General features: G+C 39.7%; 3 protein-coding genes across 11 annotated transcripts in view; 2 read left to right on the plus strand and 1 right to left on the minus strand.

Annotated features, from left to right (window-relative positions):
* Positions 1–11,755, minus strand: part of LOC110973831 (uncharacterized) — a 15,393-nt gene extending 3,638 nt beyond the window's left edge. Inside the window, exons 1-9 of one of the 6 annotated variants that reach the window (XM_087145151.1) lie at positions 11,570–11,755; positions 10,746–10,798; positions 10,255–10,345; positions 9,912–10,053; positions 9,312–9,507; positions 9,167–9,228; positions 8,610–8,669; positions 8,341–8,395; positions 4,486–4,586 (exon numbers count right to left, since the gene is read on the minus strand). In XM_087145151.1, the coding sequence (XP_087001277.1) occupies positions 4,504–4,586; positions 8,341–8,395; positions 8,610–8,669; positions 9,167–9,228; positions 9,312–9,507; positions 9,912–10,053; positions 10,255–10,345; positions 10,746–10,776 (720 nt within the window). In that variant the 5' untranslated portion in view covers positions 10,777–10,798; positions 11,570–11,755 and the 3' untranslated portion in view covers positions 4,486–4,503. Of the gene's footprint in view, positions 1–4,470; positions 4,587–8,340; positions 8,396–8,609; positions 8,670–9,166; positions 9,229–9,311; positions 9,508–9,911; positions 10,054–10,254; positions 10,346–10,745; positions 10,840–11,503 lie in introns of all 6 variants that reach the window. The other 5 variants (XM_022224968.2, XM_022224969.2, XM_022224970.2 and 2 more) reach the window with 5 other exon arrangements.
* Positions 4,742–27,641, plus strand: part of sfxn5 (sideroflexin 5) — a 54,994-nt gene continuing 32,094 nt past the window's right edge. Inside the window, exons 1-14 of one of the 4 annotated variants that reach the window (XM_087145150.1) lie at positions 4,742–4,853; positions 11,799–11,993; positions 12,671–12,739; positions 12,861–12,965; positions 13,245–13,299; positions 13,562–13,641; positions 14,184–14,240; positions 14,720–14,785; positions 15,269–15,359; positions 15,488–15,603; positions 15,755–15,843; positions 16,284–16,401; positions 16,746–16,843; positions 17,254–17,877. In XM_087145150.1, coding sequence (XP_087001276.1) covers positions 11,928–11,993; positions 12,671–12,739; positions 12,861–12,965; positions 13,245–13,299; positions 13,562–13,641; positions 14,184–14,240; positions 14,720–14,785; positions 15,269–15,359; positions 15,488–15,603; positions 15,755–15,843; positions 16,284–16,401; positions 16,746–16,823 — 990 coding nt within the window. In that variant the 5' untranslated portion in view covers positions 4,742–4,853; positions 11,799–11,927 and the 3' untranslated portion in view covers positions 16,824–16,843; positions 17,254–17,877. Of the gene's footprint in view, positions 4,854–11,798; positions 11,994–12,670; positions 12,740–12,860; positions 12,966–13,244; positions 13,300–13,561; positions 13,642–14,183; positions 14,241–14,719; positions 14,786–15,268; positions 15,360–15,487; positions 15,604–15,754; positions 15,844–16,283; positions 16,402–16,745; positions 17,878–27,641 lie in introns of those variants that run through there. The other 3 variants (XR_015427541.1, XR_015427542.1, XM_087145149.1) reach the window with 3 other exon arrangements.
* On the plus strand, positions 18,567–26,415 carry LOC110973833 (sideroflexin-5-like). The gene is made up of 12 exons (XM_087145148.1): positions 18,567–18,686; positions 21,134–21,202; positions 21,312–21,416; positions 21,696–21,750; positions 22,001–22,080; positions 22,470–22,526; positions 23,005–23,070; positions 23,554–23,644; positions 23,773–23,888; positions 24,040–24,128; positions 24,569–24,686; positions 24,993–26,415. Exons 1-12 carry the CDS (start codon positions 18,612–18,614, stop codon positions 25,068–25,070), a joined length of 999 nt encoding a protein of 332 aa, XP_087001274.1. The 5' UTR covers positions 18,567–18,611; the 3' UTR covers positions 25,071–26,415.

Here is a 27,641-nt window from a genome sequence, read left to right on the forward strand (position 1 = left end):
GTTCGTAGTAGAAATGTTCCTGTCTTGATTCACGTCATGGTGGAGCATATAACGAATTTATCATCACAAGCAAAAAGCAAACTAATACAAGAACTGAGAGCTTGGAATGTGTAGAGGGATATAAATGCGAGCATTGCTCAGGATTTCACAGTGTTTTATGACATTTACCACAAAGTAGAATCTATTCAAGAATCAGGGGACAAGGTCATGTTTTTAAAAATATTACCTCATTACTGGTGGTCTCCTGTCCAGCTGTGCATGACCTTTCACTTGTTAATTTGCTGTAATTCATGATCCAATTCAGTCCAATTTTATTTTGGGCTTCAAATCTTACCAGCATTTGGGTTTGCATTATGGCCCATTTGCTGGGTTGTTTTGTGACACGCTTGAGGTAACTGCCATTTCTTTGCTGTCTTTAAAAGAGAGTTTAGCTGTTTCAAGACTTAGTCTTCTAAGTTTAGGCTTTTTTCTGCCTGTGATCATACCCCCCCCTTGGTATTGTAAGAAAAAAAAAACATACAAAAGCATTTCTTATATGGATACTGAATTCTGAAATATATCTGAATAATTACAATTATTAGAAAGGAAATAACTCCTTCAGTTGAATAGTGTGAAATCATATTCCTAATGACTCGACTGCAGAGCTTGCTCATTAAATGATGAGAGCTAATTGTAATTGAAGAAGGTGTTACTTAACACGACCCTAAAGTATTGGATCATGTTGCTTGCATTCCCTCCTGTCATGATTACATAACCAGTTTTCCAAGCTTTGCAAAATATATCACTGTTGCATTTTGCAGAAACTCAAAGTAAAATACCCTTTTAGTTTGAAAACACCCATACCTAGTAAGGGTCCTATTCTTGAAAACAGGGACATTTATTAAAAAACTTTAAAGAGACCATAATTTTGAAATCATTTCATCAAATGACATGTGGGAGTGACATTAACTGCATGTTTCACTGCCCCTTGAGGTATCTTTTGAGGGCTTGTTTCACCCACTCAGGATAATTTGATCCATCTAACATTCAGCCAATTATTTGTGATTTCCAAGTTTTAATATTAAGCATGAGTTGCAGTCAGTGAATAGATACTATTGAGATAAAAAATTTCTCTTAGTTATGCTTGCCGTGAATGTCTGTTTGACCTTTGGCAGACTGGATTCTTGTGAATACAGCAATGGCATTTTCACTCACATTTCTTGGTTACTTCCATTGAATTCATACTAGAGGGCATAAATCATCATTTGCTATGTCTAATATAAATTTCTGGCATTAAGTCTGGCCAGAATAAAGCAAAAACTGCATTTGTGAGGTTTTATACAAGAAAAATATTTCCTCACTGCACTGAAGACAAAGTAAATACATGTATATGTAACTACGCATTCCATGGGGAAAGACGCAGTCTAAAATTATCCACCAAGGGTCTAGGCATGGTTTCACTATTAAAACAAACAAGTTAGAAAGTGCAAGCAGCTTTTTTTTATTCATCAAACTGATGCTCACTCTGAAGTCAATTCCTTTTAAGTGCCTCAATTATAATCCAAGGTCAAATACAAGAAGGAAATATCAACTTTAACCCAAAACCCTCCCAAATTACCAATAAGGAAAACAACAGTGCTAATTACTTGGCCGGGCGTATGCACTATCATGCCAAGTTCCTAATGCTCAAGCACAATTAAATTTTCCACAGAGCTGGTCAAATTTTCCCCTGCCCTGGTGGGCTATTATGCTGCATTTGACCAGCGGACCATTATCTGTTTATTAAGAGGCCTGGGGGTTGTATGACGGTACAGGCAATTATTACAACATTTATTATTCATCTTGGTCTTCAAGCTTGGTGATCGACTAGCTCTTTGCTAACCACACAAATAACGAGAAGTCTTCCAGGAGTAAGTTAATATTCCTCTGTGGAGCGACCCTATGCAATTATTGTCAATCCATTGTAATTAACTCGCTCCAACATTAAGCTGCTCTCGTTGAGTTACAGACTTGGAAAAACCAATGAGGTGTGTGCACATGTGTGCCTTGTGCATTAGGAATCCTTGCTGATCAACGATAGCATCCGTGCAAAAAGGGTGTTCTCTTAAATACACTCTGAAACACAGTAATAAACCCACATTGGTTTGGTAGAATCCAAACACAGCAAATGCCATGTATTGGTGCATGTAGACGGTAACAATGGAAACTGTCACACTCAATTTGTATATCAAAGCTACATTCTTTCTGGTGCCTTTTTATAACATTCTTTACTATTTCCAATAGCTACAAACTATCACTCATTAGAACTGAATTGATCCTACTTTAAAAAAACTGACTTGTCCCACGTAGACTTGATCATGACAAACACCCTTCTTAACGCCAGCAAACAGTTTAGGCTACTGGACAGTCCAAACACCTGGAAAGGCAACAAAATGCTGCGCGAAAACAGGTTACCAGCCAAAATGTCAAGCAGTGTATACTGCCTGTGGCTGGTACTCCGCACATCGATTTGCTGAGCAATATTACCTGCTTAGCAGATCTACGGTATCTGAAAGGAGGTGAGGCATCCTCGCATGCAGCCAGAGGGCGAGGTCAAATACCTGCTCAGATGAACAGGGCATAAACCAGGCAAGACACTAAATGTGGAAGTCATCAATGATCTATGCTGAGGATTCCATTAGAGGGTTAGTTAGGGGATGGAGAGGGGTGGGGGACCTAGCATTATAATGGACTACAGGTATGGAATGGGGGTTGTGAGTTACAAACATTGGGATGTAATGATATGTGGATTGTTACTGGTAATGGGGAAGGGTGATGATGGATAATTAAACTAATAAACCAGGAAGACACTGTGGAGTGCGGTCGGATGCATAATATACATATTCATAGGTATGATGAAATAATATACATATTCATAGTATGATGAAATACATATACATATTCATAGGTATGATGAAATACAGGCCTTGCGGGGTAGCCAAGCACATATCGGTCAAAAGGAGAACAGATGTAAGTGAAATGGTCCTGGAGACAATAGCTAGTTAAATCCTGTTTTGATTGAATAAATGCATGAATTCAACCATGAGCCCAAAAAGATCGACCAAAATGAAGCTGTTTTTGACTTAGTTCTGATGAATACAAAACATACGCGTAGTTCTTTCCCCCTCCAGAATAATAAATAATAATTTATGATGCAGAAGAATAGCAATTTTGTAAATCTACAATCAAAATCTTTCAACAGAATTTTTTCACACTAAGCTAGTTGGTTTTCTTCTAAAATTATGAAATTTGAGAGATTATTTAGAGGTCCGGAAAAGAGACTTGGAAATATTTCTAGGACACAGCAAGAGGAATACTGGAGACAGGACCGAATCTAGCAGGACTGATGTAGTCCATCGATGCTATATTTATAATTTCCTCAGGCCACTTGCAAATTATTCATTCAGAATACAAACTAAAACGTGACCACACTCATTTGTACAGGCCAGGCATTACTTTTAATTGATCCCCCAATAAGATTGATGTCTGCAGGTAATCAGGCTCCAAGGACATTGTCTACAAATATCAGAGTAGGTGTGTGAGCCCAGACAATAGAGAGCAGACAACTGTCCAGCTCTTGTAAGGTCACCCAGAGATAAGATTGTAGGCTTGGGCTCGCCAGAGAACAAACAATCCCTGATGTTTATTGCATGAAAGCTATTGACTCTATTTCGGGAATGCTTTTAGATAAATCATGTTTTCCAAGCAGCATGTCACGAGCAAACCTGAATTTTGTTGACATGAGATGGAATGAGTCTTTCTGGTGAAGGCTGCATATTTTTTGGAAGTTTACTAGTATCTTATCAGTTATTACTGCTATCATCTCTTGTCCTTAAATCAGCTGATTTCTACTTTTAGAATAATATTTATTACTTCATGTCTAATGCTAGAAGAATACCTTTGACTTTCAAACTTTCCATGGAGACCAATTCACCCAACCATTTGAAGAACAAAATAGACTTCCTCCAAAACTCTCAGTACTTTGCCCACTTTTGTTTTCAAACATCAGGTTTTTGGGAGTGGAAGGTTTTACTATTTGTGTCAAAGTACGGTTTAGAGCCCAACAATTAGGGTAAACTCCAGCATTATAAACTGTTCATGAGTTGCCTGTATGACAGTGTCTCGGAATTAAGATGAAACTGTGCTTAAAACTTGCAATCCATTTTGATCTGACCATTAATGGCACTTAATTGTACACCTTTGACTTGCATTGTAAATCTCAGGGCCTCTGTGGAAAGCAGTGCTTTGCTCTGATCAGAGTTTAAAAGATGACAAGTCATTAAAAGAGCTGCAAAAAACACTTCTGAGAAGCTGCATAAACATCTACAAATAACTATACCAACAATCTATAATAAAAAGATCAGGAAAGGATCATTTCTTGGCAGTCACAAAAGTGATTCACACTTGTTACAGGGTGATCAGACTTTCTTGGTTTGATTCAGGAATACGTACATTATCACTACTTACATGGCTTGACCGTTTTTTTTATGAATTGGTGAGCAGATCAGGGTCCTTGATGTGTGCCTTGAGATACTTCATCATGGAAAACGTCCGCACCCTTCTTTTCCCTAACAAAATTGAAATTTAAGACAATACCATAAATATTGCCCAAATACATGTATGTGCATTTTCGCAAAATTCTGTTCAAATATTGGCAAAACCACTGAATACTTATCTTATGGTCTGATACAGGACAACTTTCTGTTTGATTTTCTAGAATATTTGTATTTTTTATTTTCTCAGTGCAGGGACCTGAGAGTGGTAAAATCAGAGACAAAATTCACTGGTTCCAAAGTGCAATGTATCAAATTCAATTGATCATCAATGGGCACCAGGTAAGTAGTACACCCACCCTCCATGCAAGCTCTCTGTGCTGAATTACTCCCATTTTTATTTGAAGCTTTAAGGTTTGGAAAATTCACATGGGATCAATTGCTAGCCCTTCTGACTGTCGAAAAAAATCAATTCCTCCTCAGCTGAGGAATTGATTCAATTTGGCCCTCTGATTTCTGGGAGGACAGTGTAGCTGGAGAATTACATTTACGTTTTGTGTCGAAAAAAATGACAAAATAAGCCACACTACTCGGCAATGCCTGACAAATCAGACACTCTTGAGGTCAGATCATAAGTAACAAGGCTTCGGTGGAGAGCACTGTCCAAGTTTGACAATATAAGATACCAAGTCAGTGGGAAGAATTTGGAACGTCTACTGTCACGGTGAAGCTTCAAAAGGACCGCTGACAAAGACTGACTCTATGTATCAGAAAATACTCCAGGAAGTCCTTGGAATTTAGGAAAACCAAACGATTAACTCAATCGAGCACAAGGGAAGCAAACACAGGGCATTTTAACAATCACAATAATTAGCAATCATCCATTATATCATAAGCTAGAACGGGATACCATAGTTGAATGCACAGAGAAAGTTGAATGACCTAGAGTTCACAGGAATGCGTGGGCCGAGATTGTGAGGTCTGCGGGTGGTGAATCACTGATATTGATTTGAATGTATTCTGTTTCTGTATTGTAGCCTTTCTTAATGTGACAACACTTCCTTTGGTTCAAGCTGATCATAGAGCTAGGGACTCAACTGACTGACCAGTAGGGATTACGTGAATGGGGTAGGGGGGATTTGGGCTGGTACTAGGGTACTGGCTGGGGGTGTGTATGATGGTGTTTGTACTCGGATATACAGACTGCTGCAGAGCAACCCATCAAGGGTTGGGTGATGTGCTGGCCATCTCAGAAAATGTTGATTGTGGAGTATTTTCTGCTTTGAGCCCTTGGTATCTTGGTGGGCCTTTTTAGTTCTTGCTTATTGCGAGGGACCTTGGGGTTTGGTGACTTGGGAAGGCTGATGAGGACCTTGGCATAGAGCCTCCAGGGTTCATTCGATCCCCCCCCATCTCAAGGATGGACTCTCGTTTTCCATCCATTTTCTTCTGATGGTTGGTCACCTCAAGCATGTCAGCTGGGGGTCTTTCTTTATTCTGACAGGTAGCACCTCGTCACTTTGCAAGTGCATAAGTTTAACACAAGAGCCCTTATCACAATATGTTATAAAGATCAATAAGGTATTGATGACTTTCTTTACGAGCAATTTGACTAGCAATCACAAGAGGGCGCTTCCATGAGTTCCCCACCCTCAAAGTAATACCAGTGGCAAAGCTTGTGTCACAAAACTCTTTCCTCTACCGGTGTTGTTTATGTTAAAAGAAAGGAGAGGTATTGCTAGAACTTGTACCCCCTTCCCCAAACCCCATTACAAGCATCGCCCCCTCACCCACACCACAGGTTGTTATACACTTTGAGCGGAAGCACCCCCTCATTGATTGAAAAGAGCCATGTTGGTGGGGAGTGTTCATTTGGCTGGTAGCGTGCATTTCATAGTCGTATGTGAACCAGCAAAGTGTAGTTCCCGAGGAACTGCTCTCTCTCTCTTGGTCCAGATCTCTCTCTCTTGGTCCAGATCTCTCTCTCTTGGTCCAGATCTCTCTCTCTTGGTCCAGATCTCTCTCTCTCTTGGTCCACATCTCTCTCTATTGGTCCAGATCTCTCTCTCTTGGTCCAGATCTCTCTCTCTCTTGGTCCAGATCTCTCTCTCTTGGTCCAGATCTCTCTCTCTTGGTCCAGATCTCTCTCTCTCTTGGTCCAGATCTCTCTCTCTTGGTCCAGATCTCTCTCTCTTGGTCCAGATCTCTCTCTCTTGGTCCAGATCTCTCTCTCTTGGTCCAGATCTCTCTCTCTATTGGTCCAGATCTCTCTCTCTCTTGGTCCAGATCTCTCTCTCTTGGTCCAGATCTCTCTCTCTTGGTCCAGATCTCTCTCTCTCTTGGTCCAGATCTCTCTCTCTTGGTCCAGATCAGGGCTCTTTGTAAGTGCCTTCTTATGCCTATATTCATCAGACGGTCATAACTCCGATTTTTGCAACTATTTTGTCATACATTTCAGTGAGAATTTCATTTCTTGGGTGACCGCCAGACAATTTATTCATGCCTTTCCTTTGTCATTTAATGATTTCCTACTGCAAATGATTGTTTTCCAGAACAAGAGATAGTGGTAGGCTCAGAGATCTCGTTACTTTTTTGTACTACCTGCAAATCCTATAAAACTGGTCAAGGTTGAACTCAACTCTCTGAAAACCTGGCAGCACTGTAATGGCAGATTGTTGTTGCTATTGTTCGTTCATGCGTGCTAGGCAGAGTAATAAGATCTCGGTAGCTGTTCAATGCTACCACTGAAACACAAATATTTATTGCCTCTTGTCGGGGTTTTGTTTGGAGAATTTCTGACACATGACTGACATTTCTACCAATACCTACCAGCACACCTGGTAGTTTGAAAATATACTGAGGTTGTACACGTGGGATCTCTGTATGTTAATCTCCTTGTTTGAAACATCAATTTCCCCATCAATATGATTTCCTCAAAGCCTGTTCAGATTTTCTCTAGGTACTCTGTTTTTTATACATTCCAACAGACAGATCCAATGAATATTGATGTAGAGTAACTAGCCCAGACACCGAGTACTGCCTTGGAGCAGATTGCAATGTTTAATCAGCATAAAGTCATAAGTTGTGGATGTCAACCAAACCACATTATTATCCACTTCCTGCCGGGGATTCCAAATCCGGACACGTATGCTTTACATGCGTGGCCGGGGTCTCTGAACTCGGATAAAGGGAACAGGGCCTTGTGACAAAAGACCGTACTTGGAACAAAAGACCAGGCTGCTGGGCATTACCAACATTTTTCACTCTCAATAGTGGAGATAATCCAGCCTTGTTTTGAAACAGTATACCACGGTTTGGGGCATTTAGAGTGAGCGGATTACCACCTGGGACAAAAGCTCTCCACCACTGCAGCGCTGAGCCACACAGCACTGCTGCATGCTAGTTTGGCCCCTATTGAAAAGAGGTCAGCAGTGCACTGAGCCAGGTTCGTGAACAAAAGAAAGTTACATAACAGCGCACAATCTGGGCTCTTTTTACAAGGCTGCAGGCCTGGCTGAAATACTCAGGCGTCAATAGATTTTGTCTGTCAGGCTAGAGGGACCACCAGACAGTCCTTCACGTGTTTGTAAGTGTCCAGTAAATGAAGATAGAAATTTTTAAAGAATTTTGAAAACAGAAAAAAAAGATAAATATTCCGGCCCTGCATCATCAACATTGATAACTGCCCCGGCAGGAAGTTGTTATAGTCAAGAGACAGGCATCAATCTAACCTAAGCTCCCCCAACTCTCAGCCACCAAAAGGTTTTCTGACAATATAAGAATACTGCTAGAATAGATGTAATCTGTGCTGAGGGTTTTGACAACTTACCAAATACCTTCATGAGTTGATCATCACAGATGTGGTACTGTTTGTTGGCAGGGTCCTGAAAATCAACAAAGTCAAGTATGATTTTCCAGGATGTGTCACCTGAATAAGCCATCAGTATTAAGCTATCAATTCAGGTATTACACTCCGCACACATACCTCCGTTGACACATTTTCAGAGTAGTCTGTCCAAGCACACCTTCCTTCACTCCCAAAAATTAAAGCTTAAGAAAAGGTACTTAGTTCTGAAAATGTTTTGTCATTCAACTCACACTGAGGTTCCGCTCTTTAATGATCTGCCACATTCTCTGTACAACTTTTGCCCTTGGCATCTGCAGATGAAAAAATCAGGAAAAATGCAAATCAATTCAACGTTCATTTGTACAACCCGTCGAGAACATTGATGAATTTTAACAAATTGTGTGCTTAAGTCCTTATAAGGCGGCGTCCAAAATTCAAAACGTTTGTATTCCTTTACAAAAGGCTCTGTTGAGACCTGAGAAACATTCCTGCAGGAAATGAGTAGTGTTTGTTTCCTGGTCCTAGGTGAATTATCTTGTGCATGCATAGGTAAATATCTCCAAATCTGAGCACCCTGTATCCCAAGGTTTTCCCTGTAGGAGGAAGGTTTGCTCCTAATTTGACCAGGTTGTAAGTCCATGGGGTCATTCCTATTACAATGTCCTCCACTGCCTGACACAAATTTCCTGGTTTGATAAAACTCCACATTTTTCGAAGCCAAACGGCTGATCCTTGCAGTTTCTTATAACTGCAAGTTTTGGCTTCATAATACAGTTAGAATTAATCTTGCCAGTTCTACAAATCTTACCGTATTCACTCCCATGATATCTGCTAACTCATGTGACAGAACCATCTCCTTCTGGTACAAGCCTGGTGAAAATAAGAGATGTAGCTTTTCAGTGTTTTATGTCTGTCACTATTTTTCCAATGGCTTCAAGAGGAGGATGACTTACTGTCTTTCTTTGTTGGTGTCTTTCTTGATTCCTTTTTCCTCGGACCTTTCACCTGCTTTCTTCTCGTTCTTGACCGAGATTCACCCTGCAGTTTCCGAGCAAGTTCCTCATCTTTAGACATTGTCTCTGTCTCCTCATTAGACAAATCTGTCTTTGATTTCTTGCCTTTCGTGGTGTTTGTGGCATGTTGTTTTCGCTGTAGAAATGTAAAAATGTTTTTTGTCAAGAGCACTACATATTGGTTCAGCTTGTTAACATCTGTCATTGACTGGTCAGTATCAACTGCTAAATCAGTAGCTTAGCTCAGGAAAACAATAAAATGCATTGCGAGTACAAAATTGAAAAACAAAACAGTACATCTTAAGGAGCTAGGCAAGGCAAACTTGTCTTTACTGTGGTTTTCTACAGGCATACAACTTGGACTTTGACAAAAAAGCGTGGAAAACTCCAATCTTTACAAGACTATGTACAATGTTTATCAATTTTCAATGGCATGAGTATGAAGTGAACAATGAGGAAATCCGCTGATCGGAGGAGACGTTGCATGCCTGTGTCTACCATTTTATAACATAAGTGTTTGTTACCAAACTAGTAGAATACCTTTTGTGGCTGTGAGTTCAATGTGACAGGATTGTCACTGTCAACTTCATCTTCGTCATCTTCATCTGGTGAATTCTGGGATTCTTCGTTCTGACTCTCAGACACCAAGAGGCCCATCACGATGTCATCAATTTCTTTCTTCCTAGTCATTGCAAACAGAATTTGATACAAACATAACCAACCTTCATCCAAAAAAATGGACTTTTGTTTTTGTGAACAAAGTAAACAGATGAAAGAGATTCTTTCCCAATTTCTCAGTGTCCTCTGTGGTCATTCTGATTTCTGAAAATAGGTTCTAGGATCTCAAATCAAATTGGTTGCCCTAGAAGCAATAACCTCTGACCTTTTGGACAAGTCTGTCTTGAATTCTTGCTCCAACTGTTCTCTGATCTTCTTGGAAGACAGCAGGGTCAAGTCTGACCCACGCACAATCTCTACAAAAGAAAATATGCAGGCTGAATTCTTTGCTGTAAAGATGGAAAATGTTCTGTTATCACTTTCCTTGATATTTTGAAAATATGTCATATGGGGTAAAGATAAACTGAAATAATACTATAAAATGAATTATCTAAATATCAAAACAACAAATCTGAATCTTTCCATATAGCTAGTGGGAGACTTCTTAGAATGCTCGATGTCAGCAAGCATAAATTATTCTTCTCATTTTCCTCATGTTCAAAATGACACAAATGACAGAAAAGACCTGTGTTTGCTGTCACCGAGCACCTCAGAAGTTTCCCATAGTTACATATAAAAATAAATTCTAAATCACAAGTTGAAATGGGATTTGAAGAGTTTTTAAACAAAATCTTTTTTTTAAGTTTTTGAATTTACCTTTTATTCTTCCTCTGAATATTTCACTCATGATGTCTTCAGTAAATAGTCACCTTGCAGCCAACCCAGAAAACACAAAAGAAAACAATTAGACCTGTTGAAGGAAGAAAAGAACAGGTGGTTGGGTAAGGAAAGGATCAACGGAGCAGGAGTACCCAGTTAGTACTGGACCCGGGAGTACCCAGTTAGTACTGGACCCAGGAGTACCCAGTTAGTACTGGACCCAGGAAGTACCCAGTTAGTACTGGACCCAGGAGTACCCAGTTAGTACTGGGCCCAGGAGTACCCAGTTAGTACTCGTGTTATATAAGCCAAATTTTTATCGTCTTGATGTTCCTGGCATGCATGGGCTAGTAATGACGGTTTGGCACACCTAATCTTACATTCCTGGTAACATTTCTGATGGAGTAATTTCAATTGTCAAGACTTACGCATCTTGTTTTCCCATCATCATCAAAATTTTTTTTGGCTACAACATGCTCAGCCATGTTTATCCAATGTTAAGACAACAATCTGACTGACTCTGCTATTTCAAAATTTGAGTCGGATCAATATATCCAGATATCAGGCATGTTGTCAGGACAATGACATTTGTTTCTCAAGACTAAAAGCAAAAGAAAAGTGAAACAAAAAATGCTTTCGGCTGAATGTGCTTAATCTAAAGCCTGAACGTCTTCCAAAATTCTGGAAAGATGGCACATTTTGATTTGGACATGTTGGAACAGGGAGACGGTTGGAAACATCTTGTCTGAGCCTACTTGGAAGTTCTACCCCCTATGTTGAACAAGCATGTCCATGATGACAAGTGAAGTACTTTTACTGACGTGTATTTTCGTCTCAAATTTCTTTAGGAACAAAACGATCACAGGTCGATAGACACGTAATCTCCCTCCCTTGACGCTAGAACAAACAGCATCGTATACTTCATAAAATGAAAAATAACTAAAAAAAATGGGAGACGGCCAATTTTCACCAAACCAAAATGCGTACTATTTCTTCCAACATGGCTCCCCTACCTTAATAAATTGTCTACCTTTTTACAACATTTTGCAGGTCTCGGTACTAGACTTTACCACAAAAAGTGAACTAGAGAGGGCGCTTTTTACTTGCCCCATACACATGCATCCAATATCGATGATCTGGTAATCTGCTGATATCGCCGAGTCACGTCAGGTTAGAAAAATGGCAATAAGCAAGATTGACGAAGACTGGCCTAAATTTCAGCTGAAAGGGTCACGATTTAATCAGGTGAGGGCCTCCTGTGTTTGTTTTACTATGTCTTGAGGAAGCCAGACTGAAAGGAAGATAAAATGAGGTGCCGTGTGCGAAGCGATTTGAAAACACAGGCAGTGCAGTGCCCCTGGCTAGATCGGATATAATTTTGCAGGCCGCGTCACGTTCCTTGCTGTTTGGGTGGACCGGGGGTCAATTTGGCGCAGTTGTGGGTACCAGTGCCGGGAACTTCGGGGGGGGGGGGGTCAAGCGAAATGAGACTAAGGGAAAAATTCAGTAATCAGATGCCTTAATGTTGGTTATGTATCGTAAAGTGTAGCACAGCAGAAGAAAGTTACCATCCCAGGTAGTTTACCTTGACATTGGAAATCTGCCTGGTTCCATCGTCATATGTCTGCAATGACTTGTCATCACAGGGTGTAATAACATAATGTATATGTACATAATGGAGAAAAGTAACATTATCGTGCTGCATTCTATTTGAAGATAAAAAGCAACATAACTAAATTCCCTGAATAGGACGATCCTGCAATTTCCAGTGTTGTTCGCTCTGTTCATGTCCCTTTTTCATGGGCAAGTTTTAAATATAAGAAGTACTACAAGGTTTATTTGCCTACCTGGAAAGCCTTAGTCATACAGGCCCATACATGTAATGTGCGTATTGAAATCCATTTCTTTGTTTACTCTTTCAGGAAACTTTCAGGGGCAGATATCGTCACTTTTTAGATGTCACAGATCCAAGAACCCTGTTTGTGTCTAAGGTAATTTTTGTTTTTCGTTTTATAATATTTGATGTGTGGTAAGGGCAGTTTACTTCGTTGCCTTTAAAAGAGTTTGTAACAATTTTGTTTTTTTCCTTCTCCCACTTCTTAACCATTGTAGAAACAACTAGATGATGCCGTCAAATTATTGGACCACTTTAAGAATGGGACATTACCGGAAGGAATCACCAACAAACAACTCTGGGAGGCACAGAAGCTGAAACAGGTGTGGGTCTTTTATCAGCTGCTGTGTTTAAAATAATGCAACTACTTCAAATCCTAAAACAGCCAAGCCATCATTCATAATAAGATTGAGTCGAAATCAACAGGCTATGGCTACAACTATCATATACATATCAATGGGAAGGCCCTGTAGCCACGAGTGAATGGCTTCTACATGAATATATGCCTTGTCTAGTCATAGCCACAACATTTGCTATCCTATCCAACTGTTAAACGTTCATTTCAGATAATTGTCAAGACTGAATTTGTGTTTGAATTCTAGGCAGTTTTCCATCCGGACACAGAGAAGAAGATCTTCATGCCGTTGAGGATGTCAGGTATATTCAGAATGTCTTTCTTTGTGACATTAAGAATCATTGTTATTCACAAAAAAAAATTCAAACTTCAATCATGCGCAACCAAAAGAAGGGAAAAACTGTGAATTTCATGAAGTTGAATCTTGCATGTTGCCTTGGAAAAAGTGCACACCATTTCACAAAATGTACAAATGGTTGTCATTATTCACCCAGAATTTGTGCGTCCCCTTTCTTTAACAAGTTCTAAGTATATACTACTCCCTTTTCTGATTATATTTTACAGGTTTTGTTCCCTTTGGTACAGTCTCCGTTGTTGGCATGTTACTGCCAAACCCAACCCTGGCTTCAACTCTCTTCTGGCAGGTGAGGAGATGCAATCAACATATCTCACTCCCTCCAGCCCCCACACACCTGCACACGATTGTAGTGTTATGCTTTGTTCCAGTTTTAAAGTCAAGTCTAGGACATTTAGCCTGTGGACAGCAGAGAGGCTTTGGTGACAATGGGATGCCAATGGTTCTGTGTACCTAACGTCCATGCGAATACGCAATAGATTTCTGAAATCACCTGTTTACACAATGACAAATGCATGGAATAAGTGCAGGCATAAGGCATGTCCCCTGTTAAGGAGATTGTTGCTTCTTTGGAACAGTAGGCTCAAGATTAGACTTAACTTGAGCACTGTCTGTAGCTTATATTTGACTAAGCTCAGACCTGTGCCTAGATTTGGCTAGTCTAGAGATGATAGCAGTCCATTTTATCAACAGTTGACGTATTACCTATCAAACTAAGTGAATTTCAAAATCTTACCGTAGTATTCATTTTATCTGACAAGCATTGATTCATAATCAATGTTTTGAATCTTTAAGCCAGTAAATTTCATCTACGTCACTTTATTTTTACAGTCGATAAATCAGAGTCACAATGCCTGTTTCAACTATGCTAACCGTAATGCCACAAAGGTAAGTTGTAATCAGTGAAATTGTTGATATGAAGCTAGAGTCATGTCCAAATCAACTGGTTAGGGCTAGGAGTTGCACTTATCTATGGGAAGTGACTGCTAGCCCCTAGCCACTGGCTTCCATATGTATTTGTGTTGTTTCTAGCCACATGCACGACTTTAGGATGCAGCCTAAGGCCTAGTGACTTGATGCTACTGAACACAATCACTTTTTGCTACCAGAAACTTGGTCTTTTACGCATGCTGAAGCCTTTATATCAGGAAAGTGTATCATGTTGAATTCAAAGGCAGTGTTAAAGGCAGTGTGAGCATAAATCCTCACACTTTGGCAAGTAGGAGCAAGTTTGTCAAGTAAGATACATTAACTCAAACTTTCAGTTAACTGTCTTTGGGTTCCCTAAAATTGACACATGGAGATCTTTAATTTTTCAGGAATCACTTGGCTACAATGTATTCAGAAACCTCTGTTCTCAATTGTAGGTGACACCCACAGAGCGTTTTGTAATGGGATATGTTGGAGCAGTCACCATTGCTTGTTCTATCGCAGTAAGTTTTATGAACCCTCCCAGATCATGCAAAATCCACCAGGAAGTTCCAAAGGACCTTTCTAGAGGAAAGTTGAGATCAGCTTCCATTTCTTTCCACTCGGCTTGATGCCCCTTGAATATTTTAAATGTACGAAGAATAACCATGAAATATTTCTGTAGTGTTGAAGTCTGGAGTTTTGGGAAAGGTTCCTGGTTAGTGTGTTTTAAATTGAGTTTATTTTCCACATTTAATGTTTTAATTCAGTAAGTTACAATGTAGAAGACAACGTCCTTGGCTCATTGGAGTGGTGCTTTTTATCCTGTGAACAAAATACAGTTTTCATTTGAAGGACACCACCATCCCTGAGATGTGAGGGGTTTTGAGGGGTAGACTTTGCAACCCCCCCCCCATGCCAGTGACAGCAGATGGCCAATAATATCGCCCTCCCACTGGTCTGCTTCCAATGTTGATTTGATTTGTTTGTTTTCTTTCTATCAAAAGGCAGGGCTGAGTATCTTATTGAAGAAAGCGACCAACTTTAGTCCTACCACCAGGATGGTCATACAGAGATTTGTTCCATTCCCAGCCGTCGGTAAGTCTCTAGAGATTCAATCTTATACTATCAACCTTGAGTTCAACTGTTTCTTGACTTGTCCCATTGCTTTGGGTTCTTCCACAACTTTTTATCATTTTGGCCTTCATTCAATCTTCATTTTTCAGCTTCAGCTAATGTCTGCAATGTGGTTCTGATGAGATTCACTGAATTGTATGACGGCATCGATGTTGTTGACTCTAAGGGAAATGTAGTTGGATCTTCCAAGATTGCTGCAAAAATGGTAAAAACTCATCTAAAACTGATTTCCTGTCCGTTTGAGGGAAGCAATTTTCCTGGATTTTGCAGAATGATAGAATACTTTGGTTATAGTTCTTTTTGCTGGAGGGAACTTATAGGAATCAAATGTCTCTATTCCTTGCTTCTAACAACAGGCTTTGAAAGAAACAGCAGTAACCAGAATAGCTATGCCAGCTCCTATCTTACTCATTCCACCTGTCATCATGACTTTCATTGAAAACAAGTAAGATTTCAATAGTGCCTATTAATTTGTTGTATTTCTCTTAATTGACAAATTTGGATAATGTCTTTGTGCCAATGTGATGCAAAGTGCTTTATGAGAAAATTTAGGAAGGTGTTATTCAAAGTTTATCTCAAGTAGGATTTGACCTTCTGACTTCTTGCTCGCTTGTGTGAATATCTCACATAAAAAATGGAGGGGGGTTTGAATCAAGCAGCTTTCTGATGATAGACTGTTGTAGATATTGATCTGTACAGACTGGTCACACAAAGCTGTTGTCAGACAGTTTGTAGTATCTTAAGCCAGACTACTTTTAATTGTTCACATGATTGGGTTGAGTTTTAATTTCCACAGTAGGTTTCTTCTTGTAGTTGTGTTTTCATCATGTACGTTGGGCATCATTTGTCATCTAAAAGATGTCCTGTTTATCATCCTATTGACAGGACTCATTTCTTGAAGCGTTTTCCTCGCTTCCATTTTCCTCTACAAGTCGTTGTTTGTACCAGTGCCTTTGCCTTTGCTCTGCCTTTGGCTATCAGTCTCTTTCCACAGTTCTCAACGGTAAGAAAAAACAACTTCATATTTTCTTAGATTCAAACCTGGTGATCTTTGATGTCAGAGAAAACCAGTAGCATGCAATACCTTGGTCTTGGTCTCAGAATTCCCCTGAAATCTTAATTGGAATTTTCTCTCTCAAATGGAGTAAGATCAGGAATACACCTGCTAATCTAAAGTGTGTTCGATAGTGGATTTTTGGCAGAGTTTGTCATTGTCATTTGGATGTCATTTGACATTAGATGGTAGCTAAGATGAGATGAAATGCCGGCAATTCAGGAACTGATTTCTGACCTAGACAGCAACTGCATTTCTGCCATTTACATCTTCTTGTCATCTTTTGGGTTTAGGTTTCAACCTCAAAGCTGGAACCTGAAATCCAAGCAGCAACATCGGAGAAGACAGTCAGTTACAACAAAGGGTTATGAGGTACCTGACGTTACATAAGGTAACAGTGAAGCAACTTGAGTTGTAGTCAGGTAATGTGATTTATTCATACAAAGCTACCTCAGTCACTGTCATTTGAACATAGACAATAAAATTCTAAGGGTGAAGAGTGTGTCTGTCAAAGGTAAATTGTATTTCCGGTTTTCATCTAGTTGTCATTTTTAATCATAATGCACAGTAGTGTCGTTCATTTAATCATGATTCCTGGGAATGATTTTGACATTCCTTGGGTTAAACCTTTCGCTGTTATTATTTATTTTACTATTATTCCGCTCTGTAACTTACAATGATCTCAAAGTTGATTCCGCCTTGCTCTGTTCCTAAGCAAGGCATTTTACCACGATACCTGCTTCCAGACAGGAATATTGCAGGAATCTGTGAATGTAGAGTTTGCTTTTTGCATATTTGCAGTGCATATCAGTTTGGAACATTTAGATCTGGCTGATAACAGTCCTCTAGAGTTTGGACTACGTCTGTTGTCACCACATGCCTGGTTAGTTGCACTTGGGAAAGAGGTTGACCTAGATGTAGACACTGTTGATTCAGATGTCGTCTGAGGAAGGCTACCTAACACAGTAGTATTTGCTGCCATTTTGGTTCTGCATCAGTTAATTCAGATTATCACCCACATTATGATAATTTTCATATACTCTGCATTGTTAACATTTTTAAAAACTTCATTTGCACATGGGAATCAAAAGAGGTTGTTTCAAGGGTGCGCGGATCTTCTTTACTTATTCACCTCTAGGAGTTGAAAAAAATTATAACTTATGCAGTAGTTGAACAGTTTTTTTAACCATTTATTTTCAACATTTATTCTATAGAATTTCACACAATACATCATTGAATATACTGCATCACTCTGCGCGTCAAAAATTTTGTAGTAAAATATGCCAAGACGAAAGTGACATGTGACAAGAAATCAGCTTTTAGAGCATTTAAATTTTAAAAAATGTAATATTTTACAACAAATTATTTTTATAATAAAAGCAGCTATGAGTTATTTAATAAAAAATATATTAATGGTGAAATCAAGTTGCAGTGCAGTCTTGTAAACTTGTATAAAGTGCTGTCCGTTGTCATTGCATCTGCCACAGAATCTAGCCGTGTTTTACAAAGTGCGCCGTCGTTGTTTGTGTTTTCCTTTTGATGATTCACTCCCAGGTATTGGTACAACTAGTAAATGGATCCTTCTCTCCCAAATCTCACTCCTAACCACACTACCAGTTATCATCCTAGTGCCTTTTTGCGAGAATCCCACTGTACATGTTTTTGTTAGCATTATAAACTTTGTAGAAATTCTACACAGATGACACAATTGATCTTGGAAACAACATGTCCTGAAGTTGAAGTTGTATGTTGAACTATTACATCAAACATTGCAAAATGAAATGTTTTGTGAATATGTGTTGCATTTTATGTCAAGTATTTTCAATTTTACTGATATGAGTTTTTTTTTGTTGCAAATATCATTGGTACTAAATGATCAAAGCCTTAGCCTCCTGATCAATGTATACGCCATCTTCCTCCCTTCATGCAAAAAACAAAGAAGCGCCTAAATTTGATAAAAATGGAAAGGAACCAAAGACTTAGCAGACGATAACTTTCGTCCAACCCAATGCGCACGTTCTGCCAACATGGCACCTCATCAAAACAAATTATATTCCTTTCTACAACATGGTGGGATCAGGGTACTAGACTGTACCTTGGCATGTTGGCTAGAGAGGGCGCTCATTAAGAGCAATCTTTGCCGACATTCAAGTAATAAAATGGCATTGGCAGCACGAAAGATTGACGAAGAGGACTGTCCCAAATTCGAACTTAAAGGGTCGCGATTTAATCAGGTGAGTGCTTCCGAGGTTTGTTGTTAAAGAGGTCAGGCTGAAAGGGGAATAAAAGAGGTGTCCATTTATAAAACATCTTGAAGTTGAAGTCACTATTCTCGCAGTCGGAGGTTCCATTTATTTAGGGTCTGGGCTAGGCCTATGGACTCCCATCTGGGCGAAGGGGCAACTCTCTATTCACTTTGTACAGCCTGGGATTTGGATGTTTTCCTCCTTTTTTGCTGCAACATGATAAATATAAAATTTTTCTGTACAGTGTTGGAGATATTCATAGCGCATAAATAATGAAATTTCAGGCACATTTGATGTAGGAAAGATTAGGGATACGAGTTCAGTCAATATGCCGTGGCTGTTGTTACAGCAGCCGTAATGCATCTCCCATTTTCTATCTTTACAACACTGCAACTGCACAAGCACGCCAACTTAAGCGCAGATTTCGGACTTTATTTCCCTTTAAAAAAATCCTCCAAAGCCTCCAATGAAAAAAGATTCCTGCTTAGGCCTATACAATTAGAAACCAACATAGAAAAACAATTATGGTATAAAACATGAAATTTAAGTGAAAAAAAATAAAATGGTCCAAATGCAGACTCAAACTCACACACCAGTGGTTCCAACCCTTCTGCCTTGACCACTCGGCCACAAGCGTTCAGAGATCCATGTAATTTTAAAATATACATGTATAAACCGTTGTGATGATCAGCTGCGTCATCGCACTTGCGCAGTTCATTGCCGTAAAAATAGAATATGGGGGACGTGTTATGGCTGCCGTAACGATAGCCACTTTGTAGTCAATAATAGGCCTAGGCCCCAATTCAGATTTTCAAGCCCATAGTCGGCAACACTATTTTTGCCCCTTTGAGTTTCGAGTGTGAGATATGGAATAGCCACCAATTGACCAATCAGAGAGAAGAATCAAGAATCAGTGACATTAGTTACTCAGAAAAGATGTCCCAAGTCTTACCACTAAATACAAGTACAAATGGATAGCATTCTCCTTGAGATTACTAAACACCACCCTTACAAAATGGATATTGTTCCCCATGAGATTACAAAACACCACCCTTACAAAATGGATGGTGTTCCCCTTGAGATTACTTAACACCAGCCTTACCTGGAAGTAGTAATTTCACACAACTTTGAATGGATGTACCACATATCCAAGATTACCATGATTACCACTGCAGCATGTATGTTGGGACTTTCGCAGAGACGCCTCGGTTGCAGTGAGCAAATTAAAGCAACAGCATACAAGTCATCAGCACACCCAGCAGGTTCACTAGAGGCTGCGTACCAAGCTCCACATTCATTCCTCTTCACACCAAAAAGGACTGCTACAAATACTTATTCCATGTTCAGTCCTTGAATGGAACCAACTCCCTCACTTCAGTTTGGAAGCTTCTACTGTCGACATTTTCAAATCTTGCTTGTTGACCCTGGATATCAAGGCCCTTTTAAACCACGCCCACCCTCTTGTCTAAATTCTTGCCTACTGCCAACACTACGCCTTCGTGTTTATAACCCTCCAAGGATGTTTGCGGAGTGTGAAGCAGAAGCAGAGGTATAGCAGACCGTGCCCCTACGTCCTTCATTCAGCCCAGACAGCTGTAGCTCTGCATTATTACTTATCAGTAGTGCCTTTGCAGTGGCGTAACTGTGGGAGGGGGGGACCCCAGCAGATGCCTGTGCCCCCAGGTGCCCTACCCCCCTCCCATGAAATCTGTGAATAATCTCCTTTGAGTTTATATAGCTATGCAGCTGCATTATTTCTTGTGGTACCCCTTTCAGTTAAGGCCATGAGAATAGAAGTTGCAGATTTGCATCCACTGCCCGCATGTCCCGACACCACCCCCCTCCTGAGAAATCATTATTTACAAAAATTTCATTATTTGTAAGAAACGGACACAAAATCACAAAAATTGCAGTTCCGAATCTTCCAGCATTTCTAGTTTTAACAGCTCTATGAAACACCATATTCGTGCATTTTACCCATACTGAGCTCGGTTTAGATGGCTTTCATATGTCCAGATGTCTGCTGGAGCTATGGCCAACCCATGTGCATCAGATTGGCTTGCACGTTCAATATGTACATGTTACTGCTGGTCTTTTTTGTTGTGATGATCCATATTTGACCTGATCCATGAATTGATGAAGGGCAGCCTACATGCAGCTCATCCCTCAGCAAGACTTTTGGTTGTAGTTTGGCAGTGTTATACTTCAGAAGTGTCTATACTTGGAGGTTGAAATAAAATGAGGAATAATAAAAAATGAAAAAAATGCCTCATGTATTTTGAAATTGTTTGAACGCAAATCTACAGCTTCTATTCTCATGACCTAAAAAATGTGTGCACCCCCAGGTGCCCCCCCAGACATTTAGTCGTAGCTACACCACTGTGCCTTTGAGGCTGTGTGCATATTGAAATTCATTTCTTTGTTTACCCTTTTAGGAAACTTTCAGGGGAAGATATCGTCACTTTTTAGATGTCACAGATCCAAGAACCCTATTTGTGTCCAAGGTAATTTTTTTTCAAAATATTTGATATGTTGTTAGGACAGATGATTTCATTGTCCTTCAGTGTGTTTGTAACAGGGTTTTTTCCTCCCGCAATTTCTTAACCATTGTAGAAGCAACTAGATGATGCCGTCAAATTATTGGACCACTTTAAGAATGGGACATTACCGGAAGGAATCACCAACAAACAACTCTGGGAGGCACAGAAGCTGAAACAGGTGTGGGTCTCTTATCAGCTGATGTGTTTAAAATAATGCAACTACTTCAAATCCTAAAACAGCCAAGCCATCATTCATAATAAGACTGAGTCGAAATCAACAGGCTATGGCTACAACTATCATATACATATCAATGGGAAGGCCCTGTAGCCACTAGTGAACGGCTTCTACAGGAATATATGCTGTGTCTAGTCATAGCCACAACATTTGCTATCCTATCCAACTGTTAAACGTTCATTTCAGATAATTGTCAAGACTGAATTTGTGTTTGAATTCTAGGCAGTTTTCCATCCGGACACAGAGAAGAAGATCTTTATGCCGTTGAGGATGTCAGGTATGTATAGAACTGTTATTCACTTGAAAAAAAATTCAAATTTAAATCATTTGCAATCAAATGAGAGGAAAAAAATAGAATTACATGAAGTTGAACGTCACCTGTTACCTTGGACAAACACCAATGGACAGAATTGGCAGTTGGTTTTCCCACTACATGCTACAGGTAATGTAGAGTTTTGCATCCCTTCTACTCAACAAGGTGACATTAAGTATTCATTTTAGTCTCCTTTTTATTCTCTGTTTGGCAGGTGTTGTTCCTTTTGGTACAATCGCAGTAGTTGGCATGTTACTGCCAAATCCAACCCTGGCCTCAACGCTCTTTTGGCAGGTGAGAAGATGCATAAAACATACATGACTCCTCCACCCCTATGCACACCTGCTAAGGAATCTCTGTTCACAATGCATAGAACTGGTGCACATATAAGATATGTCCTAGCTGGGGAGATTGTTGCCTCTTTGGAACAATAGACTCAAGATTAGACTTAACTTGAGCACTGTCTGTAGCTTAGATTTGACAAAGCTCGGACCTGTGCCTAGATTTGGCTAGTCTGTAGATGATAGCAGTCCATTTTATCAACAGTCGATTTATTACCTGTCAAACCAAGTGAATTTCAAAATCTTACCGCACTATTAATTTTTTTGACAAGCATTGATTCGTAATCAGTGTTTTGAATCTTTAAGCCAGTAAATTTCATCTACGTCACTTTATTTTCACAGTGGATAAATCAGAGTCACAATGCCTGTTTCAACTATGCTAACCGTAATGCCACAAAGGTAGGTTGTGATCAGTGAAAGTGTTGATATGAAGCTAGAGTCATGTCCAAATCAACTGGTTGGGGCTAGGAGTTGCACGTATCTATAGGAAGTGACTGCTAGCCCCTAGCCACTGGCTTCCATATGTATTTGTGTTGTTTCTAGCCACACCCACGACTTTAAGATGCAGCCTAAGGCTTAGTGACTTGATGCTACTGAACACAATCACTTTTTGCTACCAGAAACTTGGTCTTTTACGCATGCTGAAGCCTTTATGCCGGTAAAGTGTATCATGTTGATTCAAAGGCAGTATTGAAGGCAGTGTGAGCATAAATCCTCACGCTTTGGCAAGTAGGAGCAAGTTTGTCAAGTAAGATACATTAACTCAAACTTTCAGTTAACTGTCTTTGGGTTCCCTAAAATTGACACTTGGAGATCTTTAATTTTTCAGCAATCACTTGGCTACAATGTATTCAGAAACCTCTGTTCTCAATTGTAGGTGACACCCACAGAGCGTTTTGTAATGGGATATGTTGGAGCAGTCACCATTGCTTGTTCTATCGCAGTAAGTTTTATGAACCCTCCCAGATCATGCAAAATCCACCAGGAAGTTCCAAAGGACCTTTCTAGAGGAAAGTTGAGATCAGCTTCCATTTCTTTCCACTCGGCTTGATGCCCCTTGAATATTTTAAATGTACGAAGAATAACCATGAAATATTTCTGTAGTGTTGAAGTCTGGAGTTTTGGGAAAGGTTCCTGGTTAGTGTGTTTTTAAATTGAGTTTATTTTCCACATTTAATGTTTTAATTCAGTAAGTTACAATGTAGAAGACAACGTCCTTAGCTCATTGGAGTGGTGCTTTTTATCCTGTGAACAAAATACAGTTTTCATTTGAAGGACACCACCATCCCTGAGATGTGAGGGGTTTTGAGGGGTAGACTTTGCAACCCCCCCCCATGCCAGTGACAGCAGATGGCCAATAATATCGCCCTCCCACTGGTCTGCTTCCAATGTTGATTTGATTTGTTTGTTTTCTTTCTATCAAAAGGCAGGGTTGAGTATCTTATTGAAGAAAGCCACCAACTTTAGTCCTACCACCAGGATGGTCATACAGAGATTTGTTCCATTCCCAGCCGTCGGTAAGTCTCTAGAGATTCAATCTTATACTATCAACCTTGAGTTCAACTGTTTCTTGACTTGTCCCATTGCTTTGGGTTCTTCCACAACTTTTTATCATTTTGGCCTTCATTCAATCTTCATTTTTCAGCTTCAGCTAATGTCTGCAATGTGGTTCTGATGAGATTCACTGAATTGTATGACGGCATCGATGTTGTTGACTCTAAGGGAAATGTAGTTGGATCTTCAAAGATTGCTGCAAAAATGGTAAAAACTCATCTAAAACTGATTTCCTGTCTGTTTGAGGGAAGTAATTTTCCTGGATTTTGCAGAATGATAGAATACTTTGGTTATAGTTGTTTTTGCTGGAGGGAACTTACAAGAATCAAATGTCTTTATTCCTTGCTTCTAACAACAGGCTTTGAAAGAAACAGCAGTAACCAGAATAGCCATGCCAGCTCCTATCTTACTCATTCCACCTGTCATCATGACTTTCATTGAAAACAAGTAAGATTTCAATAGTGCCTATTAATTTGTTGTATTTCTCTTAATTGACAAATTTGGATAATGTCTTTGTGCCAATGTGATGCAAAGTGCTTTATGAGAAAATTTAGGAAGGTGTTATTCAAAGTTTATCTCAAGTAGGATTTGACCTTCTGACTTCTTGCTCGCTTGTGTGAATATCTCACATAAAAAATGGAGGGGGGTTTGAATCAAGCAGCTTTCTGATTATGGACTGTTGTAGATATTGATCTGTACAGACTGGTCACACAAAGCTGTTGTCAGACAGTTTGTAGTATCTTAAGCCAGACTACTTTTAATTGTTCACATGATTGGGTTGAGTTTTAATTTCCACAGTAGGTTTCTTCTTGTAGTTGTGTTTTCATCATGTACGTTGGGCATCATTTGTCATCTAAAAGATGTCCTGTTTATCATCCTATTGACAGGACTCATTTCTTGAAGCGTTTTCCTCGCTTCCATTTTCCTCTACAAGTCGTTGTTTGTACCAGTGCCTTTGCCTTTGCTCTGCCTTTGGCTATCAGTCTCTTTCCACAGTTCTCAACGGTAAGAAAAAACAACTTCACATTTTCTTAGATTCAAACCTGGCGATCTTTGATGTCACAGAAAACCAGTAGCATGTAATACCTTAGTCTTTGTCTCAGAATTCCCTTGAAGTCAGAAATGGATCATGACTAGACCTGCTAACCCTAAAAGTGTGTTTTAATATGGAATTTGTGGCAGGAATTTATCACTGTCATTTGGATGGTAGCCAAGATGACTTGGGATGCCTAAAATTCAGGAACTGATTTCTGATCTAGATAGCAACTGCATTTCTGCCATTTACATCTTCTTGTCATCTTTTGGGTTTAGGTTTCAACCTCAAAGCTGGAACCTGAAATCCAAGCAGCAACATCGGAGAAGACAGTCAGTTACAACAAAGGGTTATGAGGTACCTGATGTTACATGAGGTAACAGTGAAGCAACTTGAGTTGTAGTTAGGTAATGTGATTTATTCATACAAAGCTACCTCAGTCACTGTCATTTGAACATAGACAATAAATCAAAAGCAGTAACTGTCGGGCAGTGTACATTGGTGAAGCCTTGAACATGAGAGTACCAACTCTTTGATTCATTGACCAAGTTTGAGTATCAGATGTCAACAAAGATGGATCCAGACCCAAATGTTAGGGGGGTGGCAAACCAAGTAAGCAGCACCCTCAGTGCACTTCTGCATTAACTGATCCCAGCAAGTCACAATGAAGTGCCCCTGTTCAGAAACAGCTTCCTGGATTTCCAGATCAAAGTGGCTCTTTCCATACAAAATAACCCCCATTTAAGATTCTTAATATCTTAACTCTTGTTGATTAAAACAAAAATCCTCATTTTTTGGGGGGGAACACATGGCCCCATTTCCTCTCCCCCCTCCACCCTTGGATGTCAAGGTTAGAGTAAGACAACCGTTCCAATTTTGACAAAGCAAGTAATCGTCATTGCTGCATAAATTTCTAAGGGTGTAGAACGTTTCTAGCAGTGGTAAATTGTGTCTTCTATTTTCATCAAGTTGTCATTTCTATTCATATCAACAGCAGTGTTATTTAACCATGATTCCTTGGGAGTGGTTTTAGTATACCAGGCAAGATATGGGACGGAGGGGAACCCCCTTACCTGTCCAATCCCTATACACACTCTAGACTATTGTTACCTGACACATCCCCCCTAGAAGTCTGTAAAGAATTCCTGAGATTCCGATCAAACAATGACCAACACAAAGGTGGGGGGGGGGTTCTCGCTGTTTCATATTTTGCTTCAAAGTGATTTTAGCATTCATTTGATTAAATCCTTCCCTGTTCCCTTCAGCTGTGGCCATTTTGGTTCTGTTCCAGTCTAATCCAGATCAGCAGGTTATAATTTACTTTTTTTTCAATTGTATATTGATAGTTTTAGTACTCATTCATGTCTGTGGGTAAAGACTTGTAAAAATTCATAATTATTTTGAAAATCGGTTAAAGAAAGCTTTTAAACCGTTTTGTTTCAAAATTATGTCAATGGATTTTCACGGAATACATCATGGGGCAGATTTCATTACTCTGCATGACAAAGTCTGAAGCCTCCTTAAAACATGCCAAGACGAAAGTGGATGTGACTAAAAATTATCTTTGGAGGTATTTTTACAAACCTTAAAAACCTAATCTTTTCGTGTATCATACTCTTATTTTTGTAATGAAAGTAACTACAAGATGTTTAAGAAATAAATACTGCATGGTGATACCAAGGTGCAATGCTGTTTTATAAACCTGTATTTCAAGAGCGCCATCTGTTGTAATTGCATCTGCCACAAAATCAGGCCATTTTCCAATACTCAACTTCGGCGCCGTCTCAGGCTTCACCTGTTTTTCAACCAGCTGACTTTGAAGCTGTAAGCGCAGTAATTAGTCTAATAGTGCCACAAAACATCAAATAAGATGCAAATGAGCCAGAAATTACAGTAATCCAATTTAATTGAAACGCTTCAGGCCCACAATCGGGGATTGGTTTTGGGAACAAAGCCTCAGACGGAGCCTAAGTCGAGTATTGGAAAGGACCTATGTCTTAGTTTAATGAAGAGCGCCCTCTGCTTTTGTTTGCGTTTTTCCTCAGCGATTGACCGTTGTGCAAAGTAAACATTTCAGGCGTGAAGTGTTTACTGTTGGCGGTAATGTTTGACTGCTTGAAACAGATCTAATGGACTGTGGTTTATTAAGCAGATAGCGCCTCCAAACCACAAGAACAAACAAAACGAAATGGCTGATATTAAGTTACCTTCCATTGTCTACACTTTATTGCAACCTGGTCAGCCCCTGAGAAAAACCTCTTCTGTTTACCTGGTTTCTCGGGTAGTTCTTTTCTCGCAATGAGTTTGTTTTCTAATTAATGTTGTCGGCCGTGCATATTTGGTGTGCAAATATTTTAGACTCTTTAATTACAAAAAAGTCTGGAAATGTGTGGGAAACTGAGAATAAGGTGTGATTACTGAACCATTTGATAGGTAAGGCTAAACATTAAAATGCCGAACGGGCTAAGTAATATCCGTTGTTGATTGGAAACATGTCAGAAGAATCCGAGGCGAGGTGCTCACTGTCCTTCGAAAAATTCTCGATTTATTACTGGCAGTTTGTTCCTGAATAAGCTTTGAACAGTCAACAGTACCTGTTTCTCATTACACTGCTGTTCAAAGCATGCTCAAAGCGAGTAAAATTGTCCCACATTTGGGGGAAGTTAATTACTAGGAATAGTCCGCGCGACTTGCGAGAAGAAGTCGGGGGTTACGGTTTATTGCTCGCTTTTTTATCGTTAACAAACCTATTGTTAACTCGCCGGTACATGCATGGTTGAGTTTGGGGGGGGAGGTAAATTGTTGACAAACCCACGCTCGTCATTGAAGCAATGCTATCCATTTTGCAGGGAAAGGGAAAATGTAAAGCTTCGCAATCCATCATCTATTTCTTTTTGTATGTGCCTGAAAGAAAAAGTGCTTCATCA

The sequence above is a fragment of the Acanthaster planci genome, linkage group LG13 (assembly GCF_054643075.1).
Source record: "Acanthaster planci isolate LZ-2023a linkage group LG13, COTS_SCS, whole genome shotgun sequence".
Classification (NCBI taxonomy): Eukaryota; Metazoa; Echinodermata; class Asteroidea; order Valvatida; family Acanthasteridae; genus Acanthaster; species Acanthaster planci.

Bases quoted from the DNA above. Each gene is read 5' to 3' on its own strand.
- LOC110973833 (XM_087145148.1), top strand. From the start codon at position 18,612: ATGGCATTGGCAGCACGAAAGATTGACGAAGAGGACTGTCCCAAATTC. The intron at 21,417-21,695 runs GTGTGGGTCTCT...TTTGAATTCTAG, and splicing joins AGGCACAGAAGCTGAAACAG to GCAGTTTTCCATCCGGACAC. The intron at 23,645-23,772 runs GTAAGTCTCTAG...TTCATTTTTCAG, and splicing joins TGTTCCATTCCCAGCCGTCG to CTTCAGCTAATGTCTGCAAT.